Source organism: Phascolarctos cinereus, unplaced genomic scaffold (assembly GCF_003287225.1).
Source record: "Phascolarctos cinereus isolate Bilbo 61053 unplaced genomic scaffold, phaCin_HiC Scaffold_5;HRSCAF=322, whole genome shotgun sequence".
Taxonomy (NCBI): domain Eukaryota; kingdom Metazoa; phylum Chordata; class Mammalia; order Diprotodontia; family Phascolarctidae; genus Phascolarctos; species Phascolarctos cinereus.
In genome coordinates, this window is record NW_027555958.1 from 28,316,296 (window position 1) to 28,335,926 (window position 19,631).

Sequence of the window (19,631 nt, forward strand, 5' to 3'; positions counted from 1 at the left end):
CTTACATAGATGCACTATTGAAAATAACTACTGACTGAAGAAACCTTGGTTTCTCGGTTCTCTTTTGTGAATCACTGACATTTTGATCCAAGAAGAGGCGAGTTCTGGTTGTCAAGATTGGCCTGGTTCACTGCTCGGCCCCTGATTCTGACGCATGCTACCCTTTGCTTTCTGTTGTCATCATCCTGAGGGTGAAAAAATGATTGAGGCTTTTTTTCCTCTTGAATGTGGTTTTAAATGTGTTATGAGTTGAGAAGTCCTTTGAGGAGATACCTTTGAAATTAGCTTAATGATCAGAGGATCATTAGCAGTGGGAGAAAGTCCTCACTGAAAAGCCCCCTTGGTGTCTGTCACACATTAGGTGATCCCAGTAGACAGTATGATGGATCGCTGCCTCGATATCGACCCCAACAAGAGTCTCCATCCCCGCAGCAGCAGCAGCTGCCGCCACCACCACCTTCTTCCCAGGCAGAAGGCATGGGACAGGTTCCTCGGACCCACCGGCTCATCACACTCGCTGACCACATCTGTGTAAGCTTCTGGCTAGGCTTCCTGCGGGGCTTGGGGGTGTTCCGATTTGTTCCCAAGGGGAGGCTCCAGCAAGGAGTTTGGTGAGGTTCCTTCTCTGTTCATGTACATCCGTCCCCCTTTCCCCTCGCCCCCCACCTGCTTTTTTTTTCCTCCAAATACCAAATTCTTCTGTTAGAATGCATGGGTGTGTTACAGATGCTTAACCACCTCCTTCTTTCCCCATTAACAGCAAATTATTACACAAGATTTTGCTAGAAACCAAGTTGCCTCGCAGGCTTCCCAGCAGCCTCCCACTTCTACATTCCAGAATTCAGCATCTCCTTTAGTATCTACTCCTGGGAGGGCAAAAACATCAAGCCGTTACAGTCCAGAGTCCCAGCCTCAAGCTGTCCTCCATCCGCGGCCCGGCTCCAGGGTGTCTCCTGAAAATCTTTCTGATAAATCCAGGGCAAGGTAAAGGATTTGCAGACTCCGTGCTGAACTCACTTCCTTACACTGATGTAAAACTGATCGCGTCTGTCCGCCTCCTGCCTTCTCAGCAGGCCTCCTTGGTGCCTGTTGTCACGCCCCAGACCTTGTCTGTTCTGTGGCTCTTATGGGCCCAGGAAAGGGACCACGGAGATTAGGATTAGTTACATTGTTGCCTTTAGTTTATTTTAATCAGGGTGGAGTGGGGAACAGAAGGGTTGTACTCATTGTTTTGGATGATTCAGATGCCTTTTCTCATCCCCTTTGTTGTAGTTATGCGGACCTTGATTTTTTTAGATGTAATTTTGTATAGCCACTGATGAGGAAAGAGTATCTCTGAGTACTGTAACAGGGAAACTAGGTGTCTTATGCTGAGAAATAGAAAAGCTCACGTCTCTCTAAAGGGACTATTTTGAACACGTTGCCTTTGGAATCCAGCTGAAATGCCATGGAAAGGTTAAATGGAGTGAGAAGGGCTCGTTAGCACAGCAAGCACTCAGACTTCACTGTCAGAGGCGTGGTGTTCAGAGGAGCTTGGTGTGGAGGATTTCTTTCCTTTGTCAACTCTCACACAGACTGACCCAAAACCAAAGCTTTGGTTCTATGTAGGAGCAGCCTGAATGAGAAGCTGCTTCCTAGGTGAAGTTGCTCATACTCCCCCCCCCCCCAATAATGTTCAGATCAAAATAGTTCTCTTTACCTTCTTAGCAGACAGAGGAAGATTTTAAATTAAACTCAGGGGAGGAGGTTAATTAATAGCTCATGGACCACAGTGATCAGTGGAAAGGTCTTCCGGGTGCTCCTGGAAACTAGCAGGGGTGGTGAGGAGGGCCTCGTGGAAGGAGCCTTTCTCCCCGTTCTGGGCGTGCAGGCCTGTTACCAGTGCTGTCAGTTACTGGCTAATTCCCACTGGTGACAGATTAGGCGGAAGGCCATCTTTGGCCCATGACACAGTAGTGGTATCGTGACTCCCTGAGGCAGCAGCAAATGAAGTGACAGCACAAAACCTGGCTTTACGAAGGCATAAGGCTTTGTGGCTTTTGCTCTTTTCTCATGACGTGTATCTTATAATCTCAGGCCTGGGAAATCTCCAGAAAGAAGTCATGTCTCCTCAGAACCCTACGAGCCAATCTCCCCCCCTCAGGTTCCGGTCATCCACGAGAAGCAGGACGACGTCCTGCTGCTTTCTCAGAGCGCTGTGCCCACGGAGCAGAGGTGAGCCCAGAGCGCTGGCGGCGGAGGGGGCCTCGAGCTCGGCGGATTCTCGTTGGCCATTAGCATTCTTCTCTTGCTTCTCGGGACCTGCTTCTGCTGGGTGCCTCCCTCGCACAGGCACACGAGCCGTTGCGCTCGGTGGGCAACTGCATTTGGTGTCAAAGACTTGGGTCCGAGTCCTGGTTCTGGTTCTGCCTGCCAAGTCATCTCTGGCCATTTAAAATCGCCTCATCTGTAAAATGAGGGAAATCACGCCTTCAGTGTCCCTTACAGGGCCGCTCTGAGCATCGGCGAGTTAATGTATAGACAGGGCTTTGTGACCACCAAGCCTTCTATTCACGTGAACTGCTGTAACTGTCGTCTTGTATGTCCTCCGCTAGACTGTCAGCTTTGTGAGGGCAGGAGCTGCTCTCTTTCATCTTTCTATCGGTCAACATGGCACGAATGAAAGGCTTAGTCATAATGCAGGATCGTGTTCTTCCTCTATAAGGATTTTACTTTGTGATCTTTAGACGCCAGAATACGTAAATGGTTGTTCTTGTTTAAAAAATCAAAGTTGTTCTTTCTTCTTTTTGGGGCTGACCAATCCCAGTTCTTTTTATAGCTTTATTAAAGAACTTACTATAATCCTTCATATGAGACTATGGAATTCCTTCTTCTGTACCCCATCTCGGATTAGAACGTGCACGTCTCTTTATTGTCCCTGGGGTTATCATGTCATTGTCTACTTTGGGGCCTGACGTGAATTTAACCAAAATAACAAGTCAGTTCTTAAGGTATACTGCAGGTACCAGGATGGTGAGATTTCCATCTGTAAAGAGATTGAGTTCTGCCTTCCTCATACTGTAGTTCATCCATCAGAGGGCCTTGAGTGATTATTGCAACACATACTATCTAGCCCCATTTGGGAAGATGGCTTTATTCTAATGATAAGTATCTTTAATATGAATAATGTAGTTTGCACAAAGCTTGAACTAACATTGTATGTGAGGACTTTTCAAGACCTTTGTGAGAATTTGTCGAATGAGAGATCAAATGGGTAGTTGTGTCTTTAGATGGTTGTAACAGCATGAGCGGCAGCGTTGTGCAGTGGCAAGAGCCTTAGATTAGGAAACAGAGGACCCGAGTTCAAATCCTGGCTCTGCTGCTCTGACAACCCATGGTCATTTCACCTCGGATTCCCTTCTGGTCTATAATCCAGTTTAGAGACCGAGGCTAATCCGCGTCTTAGGAGCACAGTTAACAGTAAGTCCTAACAAAAGGGAAAGGACCTTTTGGTGGTTACGATAGGTGGGAAGCTTTCAGTGGCACTACATCAGTGTTTTCAACAAGAGACATCCCTGAATACCTGTGAGGGCCACACTGCAATAGCTTGACATTGTGGTCTTCCTTCTAGGAATGATTCCCGCTCGCCAGGAAGCATAAGCTACCTGCCTTCCTTCTTCACCAAGCTGGAAAACACTTCCCCCATGGTGAAATCAAAGAAGCAGGAAATTTTTCGTAAGTTGAACTCCTCTGGTGGAGGTGACTCTGACATGGGTAAGTGGGACTTATTTTATTAGCTGTATCTCAAATGTACTAGTAGTGACACTCTTGAAGTCACATTTTACCTCTCATCTCTCAGAATGCACCAATAAGTTTTGTAATTTTGTAATTAAGGAAGAATTACTGAATAACCAATGACTGTGTTTGTAGTAACAGTATAAAGATGTAGATGAAAAATTGTAACGATTGTCAGTACCCTAAGTGGTGCCTAGAATGAGAAATGTGGAGAGTGGAGAGGAGAGGCTAAGACCCTGAAATAATAAAGCTTTTGAGTACTTATTATTTGTTTTGATATGCATGATTGGTTCTAGATAGTGAACTTAAATATTTAATGTCTCATTCCAGCAGCTGCACAGCCAGGAACTGAAATCTTTAATCTGCCAGCAGTCACTACCTCAGGTAAAACAAATAATGAAAACTTAGCCTTTTGGCTGAGGCTGAATATGACATAATGGGAAACACTGATTTTGGTCTTGACCTAAATTCAAATCTTGACCCTGCCACTTAACTACCACTTATTGTCTTTTTTTTAATTCATTTTTTTTAATTTTTAGTTCCAAGTGTTCTACCTTTCTCTGACCCTCATCCACCTATCTAGAAGGCAAGAAATATAATATCCACTATACATATAAAGTCATACAAAACATTTCTGCATTAGCCATGTTCTGCCTCCCCTCCTCCAAAAAAAAAAAGCAAGGAAAACACAGGAAAATTCTACACTCAGGCCCTCAGTTTTCTCTCTGGAGTTGAATAGCATTTTATATCATGAGTCCTTTGGAGTTCTGGTGGATCATTGAATTGTTGAGAATAGCTAAGTCAGTCACAGTTGATCATTGTACAGTATTGCTATTACTTTGTACAGTGTTATCCTGGTTCTGCTCATTTCACTTTGCATCAGTTCATGTAAGATTTTTCCAAAGCCATTCCCTTCATCATTTCTTCCACCACAATAAATATTCCATCACACTCACACACCATAATTTACTCAGCCATTCTCCAATTGATGGGCATCCCCCCCCCGATCCAACACTTTGCAACCGCACAGAGTTGCTATAAACATTTTTGTACATATAGGTCCTTTTCCTCTCTCTTTTTTTAAAAAAATCTCCTTTGGATATAGTGGTTTTGCTGGGTCAAAAGGTATGCAGATTTATAGCCTTTTGGGCATAGTTCCAAATTGTTTTCCAGAACGGTTGGACCAGTTCACAACTCCACCAACAGTATATTAGTGACTCTGCTTTTCCACAAACCCTTTAGCATTTGCCATTTTCCTTTTCGGTCATGTTAGCCAATCTGATAGATGTGAGGTGGTACCTCAAAGTTGTTTTAATTTCGCACATCTCTGATGATTAGTGATCTAGAGCATTTTTTCATATGACTATTGAGAGCTTTGATGTTATTTCCTCTGAAAACTGCCTGTTCATATCCTTTGACCTTTTATCAATTGGGAAATGGCTCCTATTTTTACAAATTTGATACAGTTCTTTATGTGTTTGAGAAATGAGGCCTTTCTTCGAAAATTTTACTGCAGACTTTTTTCCCCAGTTTCCTGCTCTTCTAATTTTGGCTATGTTGGTTTTATATGTGCAAAAACTTTTCAGTTTTATGTAATTGAAAATTATTCATTTTACATCTTGTACCACTGATTTTCTATGTGACTTTAGACTTCATTTAACCTCTCTGGGCCTATTTCCTCATCTGTACAATGGGAAAGTCAGATTAATTGATCCCATTCAACTCATAGGTATGGTCCTATTTTGTGACCTTGGAAAGTTACCTGACCTCTCTGAGCCTTTATCACATCTATAAATTAAGGATGTTAATTTGACAGGATAATAAATAATCTTTGAAATTCCTTTCACCTCTAAATCTCATGGGCCTGGAATCATTGAACTTAGGGGCTACATGATAACCCCTAAATTAACAAGGTAGTGGAAATGAGCCAACTGAGAATCATTAACTTAAAAGAACAGCGCATTAATCGTATTAAAGGCAAGGAGAAAGAGAAGGCAAAGAGAAGCTCCTAACCTGGGGGTTGGGACCTTTTTTTAAATGCTGACAGTTGTATTTCAGTAGAATTGGTTTCCTTTGTAATTCTATGTATTTCATTTTATGCATTTTAAAACATTATTTTGAAAAGGGATGCATAAGGGGCAGCTATGTGGCGCAGTGGATAGAGCACTGGCCCTGAAGTCAGGAGGACTTGAGTTCAAATCCGGCCTCAGACCAAACACTTGACACTTACTAGCTGTGTGACCCTGGGCAAGTCACTTAACCCCAATTGCCTTTAAAAAAAAAAGAAAAGAAAAGAAAAGAAAAGGGATACATAAGATACACCAGACTATTGCCAGGGGGTACATAACACTGTCAAGGTTAAGAACTTTAGGTATAAGGAGATCAGAGGAGAACATGTGAGGATTTAAGGAAGAGTAATGTTAAGTATCAGTTTAGGTGTGATTGGGGTTCACTTAGGAAGAGAAACACACACATCAGTGAGCTGCCAGGCATCTAGCTCCTTTTCGTGAATTGTTGGGTGAGATGTAGACTGAGGTGCTCCGATGCTGATGGCATCTGAGAGTTCTGTGTTACCAGATTGATTTCTCTTTTCCTGCTGCTCTCTTCTTGTAGTGGCCCCAGCCTTCTTGTAGTGGTTCATCAGACGTTTGGATTCTTTTTCCTTCAGGCTCCATCAGTTCTAGAGGTCATTCTTTTGCGGATCCTGCCAGTAATCTGGGTCTAGAAGACATAATAAGGAAGGCTCTCATGGGAAACTTTGATGACAAAGGAGAAGATCATGGAGTTGTCTTGACACCACCTATGGGAGTAGTATCAGGTGGTTCAAACCCATCCATGTTGGGCAATAGTGAAACACGCAGAGAGGAAACAAACCCATCGCCCAATTCTGGTAAAGCTTGTTAAAAACTTCATATGCCCATGTAAGTTGGGATCGCTTTTTAGAGATACCTGTTAGGCCTACGCCAGTGACACTGAGGTGTGAGGGAAGCCACCCATCTTTTCAGTGCTGGTAATGTGAAGGAAGTTCGGTATTTTGTTATCAGCTCCTAAGAAGCCATATCCACCCTCACTTTTAGGGAGAATGTGTTTAGGCTGGAAGGTCAGAAAGAAAAGAGTAAGAAATAATATATGCTCTTTCCACCATATTACAGATGTTAAAGAAGAGAGGAATTTGTTTCAGAGCATTTATGCTCCCACTAAGGGTGCTCAGTTATTTCTTAAGCAGTTTAGATTTCTCCAGGAAATTGGTTTACTTTATTTGTATTCAGTTTGTGTGTGTATTTTGTATGCTTTTTATGTTAGAATCCTGATGTATCAAGAGTGATTTTTTCTTTCACATGAATCTTGCTTGCAGGCGGGGGAGTTGGCAAACCGAAGCTAATAGGCAAGTCAAATAGTAGGAAGTCTAAATCGCCTCTTCCTGGTCAGGGCTACTTAGGAACTGAACGACCTTCTTCAGTGTCATCTGTCCATTCAGAAGGAGACTACCACAGGCAGACTCCTGTGTGGGCCTGGGAAGATCGGCCCTCTTCCACAGGTGAGAAATTTACTTACTGGGGGGCTAGAAAGCATTTCTGACTACTTTTATCTATATTTATCCATAGCTATTGTTTCTTTCCAAGGCAGTACTTTTACATCTTGAGAACTGTGTTCCCCACCAGTCACTGTTTAGTGCACAGCTCACTGTCCAGCACAGAATCTGGGTGATCCGGGCACCGCAGAAATGCCTGACTTGGGTTTCTGGTGAGAGAGGTGGGGGGGAGGGGTTGGGAAAGCGACTAGTCTAATCAGCTGTGTGGTTTCTGAAACTAGTGGAGGCATCCATAAGCATGCAGTTCCTAGCAAGTAAAGGGCTGTTTTCTGTAGATAGGGATAAGCTTTTGTAGGCTCAGGTGTTTTCATCATCTGGTGCAAATGATCCCTAGTAGCAGGTGCCACTCCTGAGACATTCACCTTTAGTCTTTCAGCATTCCCTTTCATCTGGGCCTCCGAGTTTGGAAGTCTTAAGTTCTGCTGTGGTGCATGGATTTGACTGGGGGTTCTTGAAGGCTGGGCCCAGTAAAACACATTGAACTTAGGGCATATTCTTCCTGCCATGTTGGAAAGGCTTGAGAGGACAGTCTCAGCCAGAATGGCACGTGTTCTCTGAGGGCTGGCTTAGGTGAACACCAGGAGGCTCAGCACCGAGGGGCTGGCTGCTTGGGCCATGACCACATGTGGTTGATTTTTTTTTTTTGGCTAGGCAGTGGGGTTAAGTGACTTGCCCAAGGTCACACAGCTAGTAAGTGTTACGTGTCTGAGGTCGGATTTGAACTCAGGTCCTCCTGAGTCCAAGGCTGGTGCTCTATCCACTGCGCCACCTAGCTGCCCCGCCATGACCACATGTGGAACAAGGAATTGTACAAAATGGCCCCTTCCTTTTCTACAGTGATGGTGCCATAGTGGCCAAAAAAGGCAGCAGAGGGTGAAACGAATCGGCATTTAAAAAGTATCTATGAATACCAACTCACTGGTCACCATACTTAAAATTGTAAGCATTTATGTAGAGCTTTGGAGAGTATTTTTTATATTAGCTGTTTTGATCCTCACAACACCATGTGAGGTAGGTTCTATTATTATCATTCCCCATTTTATGGATGACAAAACTGAAGTTGAGAGAGATTCAGTGATTTGTCCAGAGTCACACAGTTAGTAAGGATCTGAGGTGGGATGCCACCTGGGGTCAGGGACTATCCAGAGGAACTAAATTGCCCCTTCTAAAATGTAAATGAAACCAGAAAGAAAAAAAAAAAGTGTAGCTGATTGGCAGAGTGACCCCGAGAATGGAATTGGCTGAGTTGGTTTTCTCTTAGACTACGTCCACACTCCCTGATCTGGAGAGACTGACTCCTAAAATCCATTTTACTAAGTATGCTCAGCCAAGATATGTGCAGGTGCAGCTCTGCAGGTCTCCATGTATGGAGAGGCACCCAAGTCAGGAATAGCAGCCCAGATAAATAGTCTGTCAAATCTGAGGCACTATCTTCTGTTCTTTGTACCGGTTTGTATAGGATTCCCCAAGAAACCCTTTTACCCTATCCCCATTGTAGGTGTCCGTGCATCCTGATCCTTCCCCATTGGGCCCAAGTCCTGAGCAAAGCAGATAATTAATGCCAAAGGCATTCTCCTAGTCCAGGGTCTTGGTCCTTCTGCAGCCACAGGGGGATCGCCCAAGTAGGGGAATAGAGAAGAGTTCCCCAGGATCTGAATAACCAATGCCACCTAATCGGACAGATGATGCACCTGACTGGCCATGAGGTCAGTGTAGTAGCACATGCTGATTGTCAGTGCACCAAGAAGACAATAGCTTGGGCCAGAAAACTGACTGCAGATACAGATGCTAACTAAGGGCTTACAGCCCACCCACCCCTTGCTTGGAACTCATCCTGTGGCCTGTGGTGAGGGCCTTCCTGCCTTTTGGTCATCTGTCTGGGCTGTAGGTCCTCTTCCTGTGGCCAGCACTCTATAGGGCAGTGAAAACACATTCTTTGGCTTAAAAGTATAACGAAATCCCCTGCCTGTCCCAACATTGTTCTAGAGGTGAAGGCGGATTCTGTCTCCAGCATTATTCCAGCTACCCAAGGAACAATATATGACTGTTGGTACAGGCTGATAGGACCTAGCCTACTATATAAATGGTCACCCTTTGTATAGCATTAGCCACCTTGCCTCTCCTGCCTCCACAAGGAGGCCTCATCTGCCGGTCTAGCAAGGGACATGAAGCAGTCCACACAGACAAGCATCAAAGCAGTTTTTAGCCTCCACGTTATCACAAAGAGGCACCCAGAGCTGACAGTAGAAGTGGCAGGTGGTCTGAAAATATGTGCCTTCAAAGGGTGACAGTCTTTTTCATGGAGAATTCAGTAGGCTCAAGCTTGGCACATTCTTGAGCCCTGCCCATCCTATTAAAGTTCATGTCTGTGGTGTAGTTAGAAATCTCTGCCATGCCTTCCAGGGAGATGCCCTCACCAGAGGGTCATAGTGCATGAAGGACACATCAAGGAGTGTCCATGAACTTGCCCTTCTGTCATGGGCTGGGCTGATAAAGTAACAGCCTGAACTTAGACCCATCTCCACACACCAAACAAATCCATGCTATACTGAGGCTAATTTATGTCTGTAATAGAGGCCCATCTTACTGGTTGTCCTGCCATCTTGATCCAGAAAGAAGTCTTTCTCTCATTTTTACTGACTGCCTAAACCTCTCTCCTCCATGGAATCCCCAAGGATGTTGGTCCCTTAACTTCCTGTGGAAAGAACTGAACGAGTTTTGGGAGCACTCTTGACGATCTAAATTTCGTAAGGTCGTGTTACACGGGAGGTGGTGGACTATAAACAGGTGCTGGTGGCTTTCCTTCTTTTGGTATTTCCTAACTGGGAAATTACGGGGCTGGTTATCAGTCTTCATGTTTTAATAATTATGTCCGTAACTCCTTCCTAGTAAAGCCCTCTGGGCTTTCCATCCTTAGAGCAAGCCGCCCAAGAGGGAGGGCAGCACTGCGCAGGTCTGCTGATAATCCAGGGGGCTTATGCTGGATAAATCCAGATTTCCAAAGCGTACCTGAGCCAGCAGGAAGAATACTCTCCAGAGCTTACCTCTAATGGCTTCTGGAATAGGCTATTCCTAAGAGTCTGGGCAAGAATTACAGAGTCAATTAAGAATTCTTTACTCTTTCATTTCGTGAGCAACCTCCCCAGCCTGCCTTCACATTGTAAAAGGGTGGGCAGGGAGTTCATCCTTAGAGGGCCAAGATTTCTACCAGAACCCACAGGGACAGGGACAGCTTTCCTGTCCTTACTGCATAGGAGGTTAAAACAGACTGGAACAGGAAGGTGGCTGGCTAATTTCCCCAACTTACAAAATTCAGCTTCATTCAATAAGTCAGTATCTACCCCCATTGGACAGGAATCAGTTAGCCAAGTCTCTAAACCTCCTCCTCCGAATATTTGGCTGGCAAGCATCTCACCTCTTCTCCCCCCCCCCGCAATCTTTGCCCATTTTCCTATCACAGTACACCTTGGGATAGTGGTAGAATATGCCTTTTTGGTCCCAATATTTAAAGGAGGCCTGGCTTGGGCCAAGATGAACAGGAAGAACTAGCATAAGAAGAATATCTCTTCTTTCAGTCCCCATCCTCCTCCCAAACTTCATCTCTTATTTTTCCAGAGCAACAAGTTGTTTTAAAATTCCAGCAGATGGTCCCTGTAGCGTCACTAGGGGAAGGGAGCTGCTTTTACCTTCACCTGGATTATCACAAATTCCCTGAATTGGCCCTCTACTTCCTGTGCAGCATCCCTGGCTCAGACTCACTTAATTTCATTGTGGTTCATGTCATGGTCATCTTCTCAATAACCATCAGAAACAGCCAAGGAACAATGAATCCAGCGGTGATTTTACCCCCTCGCTGACTCTTCCACTGAGCCCAGTTGGCCACCTTGTATGGATGTGCAGCTTTGTCCCGGCCATGGAATTCATCCCCCAGAGCCACCAAACGCAGGGACTAATACCCAGCCATCCTGGCAGTAGGGCACACTTTTCTTCCCCATTGCCATTCCACTCTCTTAGCAAGCCACGAGCTCACTGTCAACCTCGTCAGATTCTGCAGACGACACCAGGTGTCTGAGGCCAGATTTATGTTTGCCCCAAACACAAGATTATGATCTTGAGAAACTGAATCAATGAGACATAATTTTTTTAAAAGGATAACCCCATTACTAAATACTAATGCTCATAAAGGAATATTTCTACAATGACCATAGGTATTGAATAGGAATGAAGGGAAATAGAAGAGCTTTATTCTCTTCTTGATAACAGTTTGTATAAGATTCCCCAGAAAAGCATGCCGGCCGTCTGGTTCCTCTGGTCTTCCACTACCAGGCCGCATGGCTTTCATCAGCCCCGTTAACCCCAAGCCCTGGGAGGGACAAGCGGTGCCTGAGACAGTGGAGTGTCCAGAGGCTCAAGAAACGTCTCACGGCACATTTGACTGCTTCTGCTGAGGGTGTTTTTTATGAGCATTTGACAACATCACCATGAAATCACATGTTGCACATGCACAGGAGAGCTGCAGAAGATGAGGGAGTAGAGAAATTACAGGAGGAGTAGAAGGGAACCCCCCCTCCCCCGTTAAGTCAACATACACTTTGATATGTTCAGTGATTTCAATACAAGGTGAGTGTGGGGGAGGATGGTGAAAAACAGGTTAGGGTTAGGGTTAGCCATGAGAAACGAGGCCAAAGGTTTGTACGCTACACAAGGGCCTCGTCTTATGTGATGGATCAGGTGTTCTTAACCTGGGGTCTGTAAGCTTAAAAGAAAAGACATTTTGATAACTTTTGACATGATTGGTTTCCTTTGTAATCTCACATATTTTGTTTGATGCATTTAAAAGCTTTATTCTGAGAAGTCCATAGGCCTTTACCAGATTGTCACAAGTGTCCATGGCAAAAAAACAGTTAAGAACCCCTGTCTAAATAATTTGTTCGAGTAGAGTTGGGAGGTGCTGCATATGCCAAGTACCAAATAACACTTTTTAAATGGAATTGATTATATTTTAACAGACAGGAGATTAATTGTAACCGATTTGGCATACAGGCCTACATACGGTGTGGTGTACAGTCAGACCCTCAGCTTCTTAGAGCAAAGGGAAATGTTCATGTAAAACTAGAATAATCAAATAGAAAAAGGCAGAGTTCAATTTTTTAAAAAAACCAACAAATTCAACCTGACCTATTTAAATAAGATGTTTGTTGATGCCCCCAAATGAGAAACAGAACCAGATTATAACCGTTTTGGGAGACCAAGAGAGTGTAGAAAGCAACTCAGCCAGCGTACAGTTTAATCTCCTGACTAAACGGAGAGAGACGGACGGCAGCTGATGGCAACGTTGGTTTAGAATAGAAATGCCTTTGTAAAATCTTAGGGAGGAGGATCATGGAAGATTATGAGCAGTATCGCCTCATGAGACAGTGAGGAGATGTGGAGAGAAAGGCAAGGTTAAAAGAAGTGCGGAGAAAGACCTGACTGAGCAGAGTTATTCTGAAGATATGGAGATGGGGAGGAAAACAGACAGAAATGGAAGCTATTTGTAAAGACTTTATCACAAACTCTTTTCATCATGAAGGCCAGTGGGGCCACCACCTTCGCATCCTAGTCTCTGATGGCCCTCAAAGAGCACAAAGCTGGACTAAACCAAGGGGACACAGAGGAGGTCCATACTGGAGGCACCTCAATTCACAGGTATATGTAAGAGGGAAGGGATAGCAACGGTGCAGAAGGAACTCAGACTTTGGGACCAAAAAGGGGGACCATAGCCCTGCTTTCCCATCTGAACACAATGTTTGTGATGGTCTGTCCACACACTGAGGGCACCTTTGGAGGTATGAGAAGGGAACGGGCTGGCTTTCACAAATGGTCTGCTACTCAGTCTCGGTCACACAGTGGATTGAAAGGGTCAGAGTGTACAGGATCCTACCGTGCTGCCTGTTTATTGGCTACTAAAAAAACATATGACTCAGTTGGGGCAACATACACCTCCAAGGCCTTCCTCCAGCAAAGTGTTTCTGCCATATGTGTCAGGCATACAAGATTCCTTGAAAGATAGGACATATTGTTTTGTTCAGAAGTATCTGATTTGTTACCATCAAGCAAAGAAAATAAAAACAGGAAGATATGCCTGTAAGTGACAGAGGTAAGTCCAGTGCAGACCCTAATCAATCACAAGCATTTATTAAGTGGTTACTATTTACCAGGCACTGTGCTTAGGTGCTGGTGGTATATCTACTTAAAGAACTCGTATTTCACTGAAGGAAAACTACTTGTATACAGGTGAGTAAAAACACTCATGATGGAGGGAATCAGGGTGATGAAAGTGGCCCTTCAGCTGTCCCCTAAGCTCAGAAGGCAGAGCCCTGACTCCAGGGCTCCGTGCCTTACTTGTGTGAAGGCCGTGTCTGGAGAAGAGCAAGGAGGCCGGTTCGGCCAGAGAGCCTGAGGAGGAATAGAGGATAGAAGCAGCCCAGCACCTCCGTGCAGCTTGAAAAGTCCAATGGAAAAGTCTTTGTATTTTGTCCTAAAGGTGGTAGCTAGCCGCTGGTGCAGAGGAGTCACCGTGGTCAGACTAAATTAAAGAGGGTGAGGCTCTCCAGATGCATCTTCTTATGGATGGCTTCAAGCTGATTGCAGAAATTTGGCCCAGAAGATCTTAGGCGAGATCGTAATCACTCAAAAGAATTCAGCCTAACTCTTCATACAGGAAAGCCAAGTGATGAAGCATGCCTGCTGCTGTGTGGTAGATAACAGGCAGTTGGCTAGGCCCTCTATAGAGTCCATCACTACCTCTATCTTGGACAGATAATGTATATGAACAATGAGTTGGGCCCAGGATAGAACTGAGGGAGAGAGTGGGCCAACTTGACTTTAGGAAATTGTATAGTGCTTTTATTGACCTCCAACTTCTTCCTGAAACAAAGGCCCATATTTTAACCCCGGTATTCTTCCAGTAAATGATGTATGGCTGCGATTCATGAGATATCACACTCTCCAAAGGACTGTAAGAGAGGATCACCCAAAGGGCAGCATTAAGGCTCATGGACGAATGAAGAATTCGGAGAAATGCTTGACTGGAGGGCTCAGGGCCTGGCCACTGTATTCCATTGCTACCCACATAGTGTCAAGATAGAAGAAGTCTCTCAGCACGTCGGGACAGATGTGCAGGAATGCAGAGATGAAGATTACACAGCATGTACATGGGTGTGTTGGGACCTGCCTTCCTGGAAGAGGTGCCTCCTGAGAGAGACGGCCAGTCCGTCACAGTGTATACCTAGTGATGGTTAGAGCACGGGAAGAGGCGTGAGGAGGCTCACTCGCGCAGCCCAAAGCCTCCAGGCATGTCAGTTTTTAAGAAAACTTTCTCATATTCTCAGCATCAGCTTCCTTTCCTGTTCCCTCACCCTGAGATCCATCCCTTATAGCAGAACAAGGGGGAGATGATGCAGCCGAATCACTCAGGTCTTTTTCTGTGATTTTCCTGGCTCTACCGAGCTTACTTCTTAAACCGTCATCTCAAAAGATGGCTTCAGCTCCACGGCCCACACCGTGTTCTTGTGCGGGGGTTAGTCCTAGAAAGAGAATTGTGTTTGACCCGTCAGCCTGCATTTCAGTGGCACCATAGAATTAATAATGATTGTGAGTTAGCTTTAGGATTACCTCAGGTCACTTTAGTGGAAAATAGAGAATCCAATGGGAAAGAATGCACTGAACACCTTTTGCTTCCCAGGCCTGATTCATGAATTATATAACTGTCATATGGTGACTTAGTTCTTCAGCCAATATTCCTCGTAGCACAGAAGGGAAAGAACCTTGAACTCGGGCTCTCAAATGACTGTGTGATAATGGGCAAGTCACATAAATATTTTTTGTCCTCACTACCTCACAAGGTTGTGGTGAAGAAACTGCTTTGTAAAGCTTAAAGTGCTATCTGAAGGCGATTTCTTACTTGTTATTCCAAAATTCTTACGATATATCAGCTGAAGACTTTTTCCTGCAGTGGCAGGCTGCAAAAAAAAAAAAATAGTCTGATTAAATCTAGCTCAGAGCAATGATTGTCTCCAAGTTCTCAAGCAGTTGAGAATCCTGTTCCTTGGAGATGGCGGCAGGGGCTGGGAAATGGTCCAAGATCCCAGCGTGACTTGAGGATCGCCATGGCGTGCTCCCTCGCCAGCCTGCAGCCTCTTCTTCCTCCCCCACTTGGATTCAGGACGGCTACTTCATTTGCCCCATGAGAACTCTATCCCTGACCCTTCTGCCCCTCCCCTTGAGTTACAGACTTTGGAAATCTCCTAAGCACTATTCTTCTGCTAATAATGTGCCATAAAGCCATTCTTCAGTTTTCTTTTTTCATACTCAATAAAAGAGGTTTAAATATTTTTATTGGCTGCATTTTCTTGCGTCTTCAGTCACCTTGTTCTTTGTTTTGCCTTCACATGCCCTGTGACATTATTTAAAAAGCTCCTAAGGGGACCCATTGAGTGCCAAACACTGCTGCGTTTTGGGTGTGCAGTCTGTCAGGCACCTTTGCTCTCAGGTAGGCCACGTTCCGTGGCGTGGAAGTTCGTGGTGCCTCTTCCCCAGTATGAAGTTACCCCTTTCTTCTAACGACTCTATCATATCTCCCATAGTTTTGTGCCGATTTCTTGTTCAGTTCTACAGAAGGAAATTAAATTTTCCTAGGCCATATTCATTGATCAATAAAAGCCAAATTTTATTTTTGGCAGGTTCAACGCAGTTCCCTTTCAACCCTTTGACGATGCGGATGCTCAGCAGTACGCCGCCAGCATCGATCGCTTGCGCCCCCTCATCTGTGAGCCAAGCAGCTGCTCACCCACCAAACAGGATGTGGGAGCGAGAGCCCGCCCCGCTGCTCTCTTCACAATATGAGACGCTGTCAGACAGTGATGAATGAACTATGCACAGATTGACACTGGGGGGAGGGGTCTTTAGGTTTTTTTTGTGTTTGTTTGTTTGTTTTTCTCAGTTGCGGGTCTAAAAAGCTGTCTCTTGATTTGTGCCCAAAGAGACTTTCCAGGAGAGCCAGGGCCACACACAATGAAGAAATGATGGAATCTCATTTGGAGAGTCAAGTAGAAAAATGACTGTGATACAGCCCGTCAGGAGGATTTTAATAGTGGAGGGTGGAAATCCTGAAGATAAATATGTAAAGAGTTTTTAAAAAGTGGACAATTCCTGTTCTACATCTATTGTAAAGAAAAGCATAATGTCTTTAAATCATTCTACTGTAAATAGAGATTACCTTTTTGCAGTGTTTTCCCCTCACTATAGTATCTGGTGTACTTACTTATGTTCCAATCAGCGCATCGACTTTGGGGGTCATTTTTGTGATTTTTCTTTTTTAAAGCAACTTAAGCGTGACTTCAGAACTCTAGCCTTCCAAGCAACCTCATTCGGCCTTGTTACATTGCATTGGCCGTCACGGGCATTGTATTTTAATGATATGTTTCTCCTTATATTTCCCCAGTGATGTTTAAAATCTTTATGAAAATGTTGAGTTCTTCAGGTGGACCCTGTGACAGAACCTGTACATTATTATATTTGGGTCAGCCAGCAGAAGAGAACACGTTTCCTTCATTTAAAAAAGTATTCTGCCACAGTGTACATTTTTTTCAGTGCAGTCTTTTATTTTCATTTTTTAAAAGAAAAATGAGCACTGCAGCAATATTATTGCATGGGTATGTGATGATTCTGCTTGAAAAGGAAGAGGAGGCTCATATGAGGTGCACCTTGCTGTAATGCACACTGGTGACTTAACTACGACCCTGGGTATTTTTCTTTGCTGCCTTTGATGCAATCCAAAGAGGCTACTGTCTCATTCCCATCTCCATGGCCCTCGTGATCGGGTGGCTGATGAAGTAAGGCTGGGTGTCTCAGGTTCCAAGGGAAGTGTTAAACTTCCCCTGGTTGTTGTGTGGGCTTTTTTTTCTTGAGTTTTGTAGAGCCATCGAGCTATTTAACCAGTCTCAAGATATTTTAGTTTGTGCTCTACCGTATTGAACACTGTGTGAGTCACTGTCTAAATTTAACATTCTTCTGTTCTTTGCACAAACTAGTACTTACCCTCCCTCTGCTTCCCAGTTTTGGGGCCACACTTAATGTCAGACATCCTAACTGCATTGGCTAATTGAGCTACTTTTAAATTGGAGTAAGGAATTATTTATGGTTTAAGAATATCTTCCTAATCTCATTAATCACTGCCTGCTGAATTTTAGGTGTTTATTACCATGTAAGGCAGGCAACAGTCTATCCCTACCTTCCCTTTGCATCTAGGTATTACTTGGGAAGATGCCAGGTTTGTTTGGGTTTTAAATGGGTAAATAGGGCATAGAAGGGAGGTTCAGGTACAGTTTAAAATTTGCTGGGACTAATATACACTGAACCCTCAAAAGAATATCCACTGTCGTCCATGTTTATACACTTTAGAGAAGCCTGGGCCTCTCTTGAGGTTCATTAAGAGAAATTCTGAAGGAGTTCAAATATTTAGTTTCTGATACACGAAGGATGGACATCTGTGTTCACTTGGTTCTGTGATTACCTCCGATTTTATAATGGGATGATTACATCTGATTATCTGTTCAGCTTTAACTGTGGGAAATTTCTAGAATCTGAATGATTTTATGCTGTTAGTCCACAGGCAGCAACTGTTACAGTATTTTTCTACATGCTTGAAAATCCAAACCCATCCCAAAAAAAGGGGAAAAAATCCTATTCTTGGTCAAGTTTTCTTAGTAAGATGATTTTTTTTTAATGTGACAGAGGTCAAAATATAGAGACTTGGTTACTTTTCAGTTCTAATTGTGGACCCATGATGCTTTGCCATACTCATCACCTCCCTCCCAGAGTAGGAACCAAAACCCCCACACAACCCGTGTTCTATCTAATCTCTCGGAGGAAGTAACTTTCTGTTTGTACGACTGGACAGAGCCTCAGAGCTCCTGATGAGCCATTAAGTCCAACCCTGTCTGACCAAGAATCCTCTGTCCAGCACCCCTAGGGCATGAGGCTCACCATCTTCTCACATAGTTCATTCCACTTTTTGGCAGCTCTGTTTATTAGGTGGAGGAAAGGTCTTCTCTACAGCTCAGTCTGCCCCTTTCCCCGTGTGGTCTCAGTCCTCTGGGGTCAAGCAGAATACAGCTAATCGCTCCTCCTCATGATTGACAGCCATTCTATTCCTATTCCTCCAGCACAAGAAAGGTGGGGTATTTTAAGTGGCTTTGCCTGTGGAGCAAGCCCAGAGCGTCTGCTCCTTGGGTCAGAGCGTGAATTGGGGCATTGGTAGCCATGGGGGTTTCTGTGAAAGTGACAGAAGTCTCAGTCCTTCCTTGCTCTAGTGCATCCCTTCCCACTAAAGCTGCTGTTGCCCACAGACTTTCTGGCCTTCTAAAGTCCTGTTCTTGGAATGAAACCTTGAACCAGCGTCCAGGGTGCAAGTGGAGATTGGCTCTATGGAGTTGGTTCTGTCCTGTTCCAGTCGTGGTTCACAAAAGCAGGTGGACAGCATCTCAGTGCCGATTTATGATCTGAGCTTTCACAGTGTTTTCATCTTGGTGTGTTCACTGATTCTGATTTGAAAACATTTAAGACTTGAGAACCCGTGTGTAATGATAAGATTTAACTTCTCCCCCTCCCCTGCTCCTCCTTCCCCCCACACAATGTCTTTAGTAGCCAGTGACTTCTGGATTCCGACCAATCAATAAAAGGGGAGCAGTTAGTTCTCCATGTGCTTTGTTGCCTCGTTTTACGACAGTGCAGATGAGCCTCACTGGGAATACGCTATGGTTGGTAGCTCCCTCCAAGGGAAGAGAACTCTAGAGGATTTTCCCAAACCTGAGTGTGTGTAAGTAAGCTTGCTTCTGAGTAAGTGCTACAGCAAGGGTGGGAGGGAGGGCACAGATACAGGCCTGCCCCCACCCCCCATCCCCACCTGTTCTAAACTTTTCTTGTGAAGCACCACAGCTGCATCTCTGTCAAAACGTACATAAAGAACATTAACTATGTCTTTCAGGATTTTTTGAAGGAAGTAGATGGGCAAATACATGATTAAGTTAGACCTTTGTAAATCATCTGCTCTTTATCCTGTAGGCGAGTTCTCCTTTCAGCCTCCCACTCCCTAGGATCCTGGCTTCCAAGACTCTCCCACTTTTTGGGGCCAGACTTGGGGTTTTGGTTCACTGGAGTGAGCCCAGAGGGGATCTTCCATTCCCAAGAGACAGTGGCACCCAGGGCCCCTGAGAGCTAAAGA

At 44.6% G+C, this 19,631-nt stretch overlaps 1 protein-coding gene and 1 long non-coding RNA gene across 8 annotated transcripts in view; one reads left to right on the forward strand and one right to left on the reverse strand.

Moving 5' to 3' along the window:
- The window catches only part of NCOR1 (nuclear receptor corepressor 1), a 185,496-nt gene extending 166,388 nt beyond the window's left edge, over positions 1-19,108 (forward strand). For 4 of the 7 annotated variants that reach the window (XM_078154739.1, XM_078154738.1, XM_021007093.2 and 1 more), the window contains 8 exons: positions 362-531; positions 761-984; positions 2,077-2,214; positions 3,611-3,753; positions 4,105-4,158; positions 6,443-6,664; positions 7,130-7,312; positions 16,090-19,108. In XM_078154739.1, coding sequence (XP_078010865.1) covers positions 362-531; positions 761-984; positions 2,077-2,214; positions 3,611-3,753; positions 4,105-4,158; positions 6,443-6,664; positions 7,130-7,312; positions 16,090-16,277 — 1,322 coding nt within the window. In that variant the 3' untranslated portion in view covers positions 16,278-19,108. The remainder of the gene's footprint in view (positions 1-361; positions 532-760; positions 985-2,076; positions 2,215-3,610; positions 3,754-4,104; positions 4,159-6,442; positions 6,665-7,129; positions 7,313-16,089) is intronic. The other 3 variants (XM_078154741.1, XM_078154742.1, XM_078154743.1) reach the window with 3 other exon arrangements.
- LOC110222201 (uncharacterized) lies at positions 11,578-16,091 on the reverse strand. Its single transcript, XR_002328309.2, has 2 exons — positions 15,023-16,091; positions 11,578-14,934 (listed from the first exon to the last, which is right to left on the reverse strand). It is a non-coding gene; the product is annotated as an uncharacterized LOC110222201 (long non-coding RNA).
- Positions 19,109-19,631: the final 523 nt, after the last annotated feature.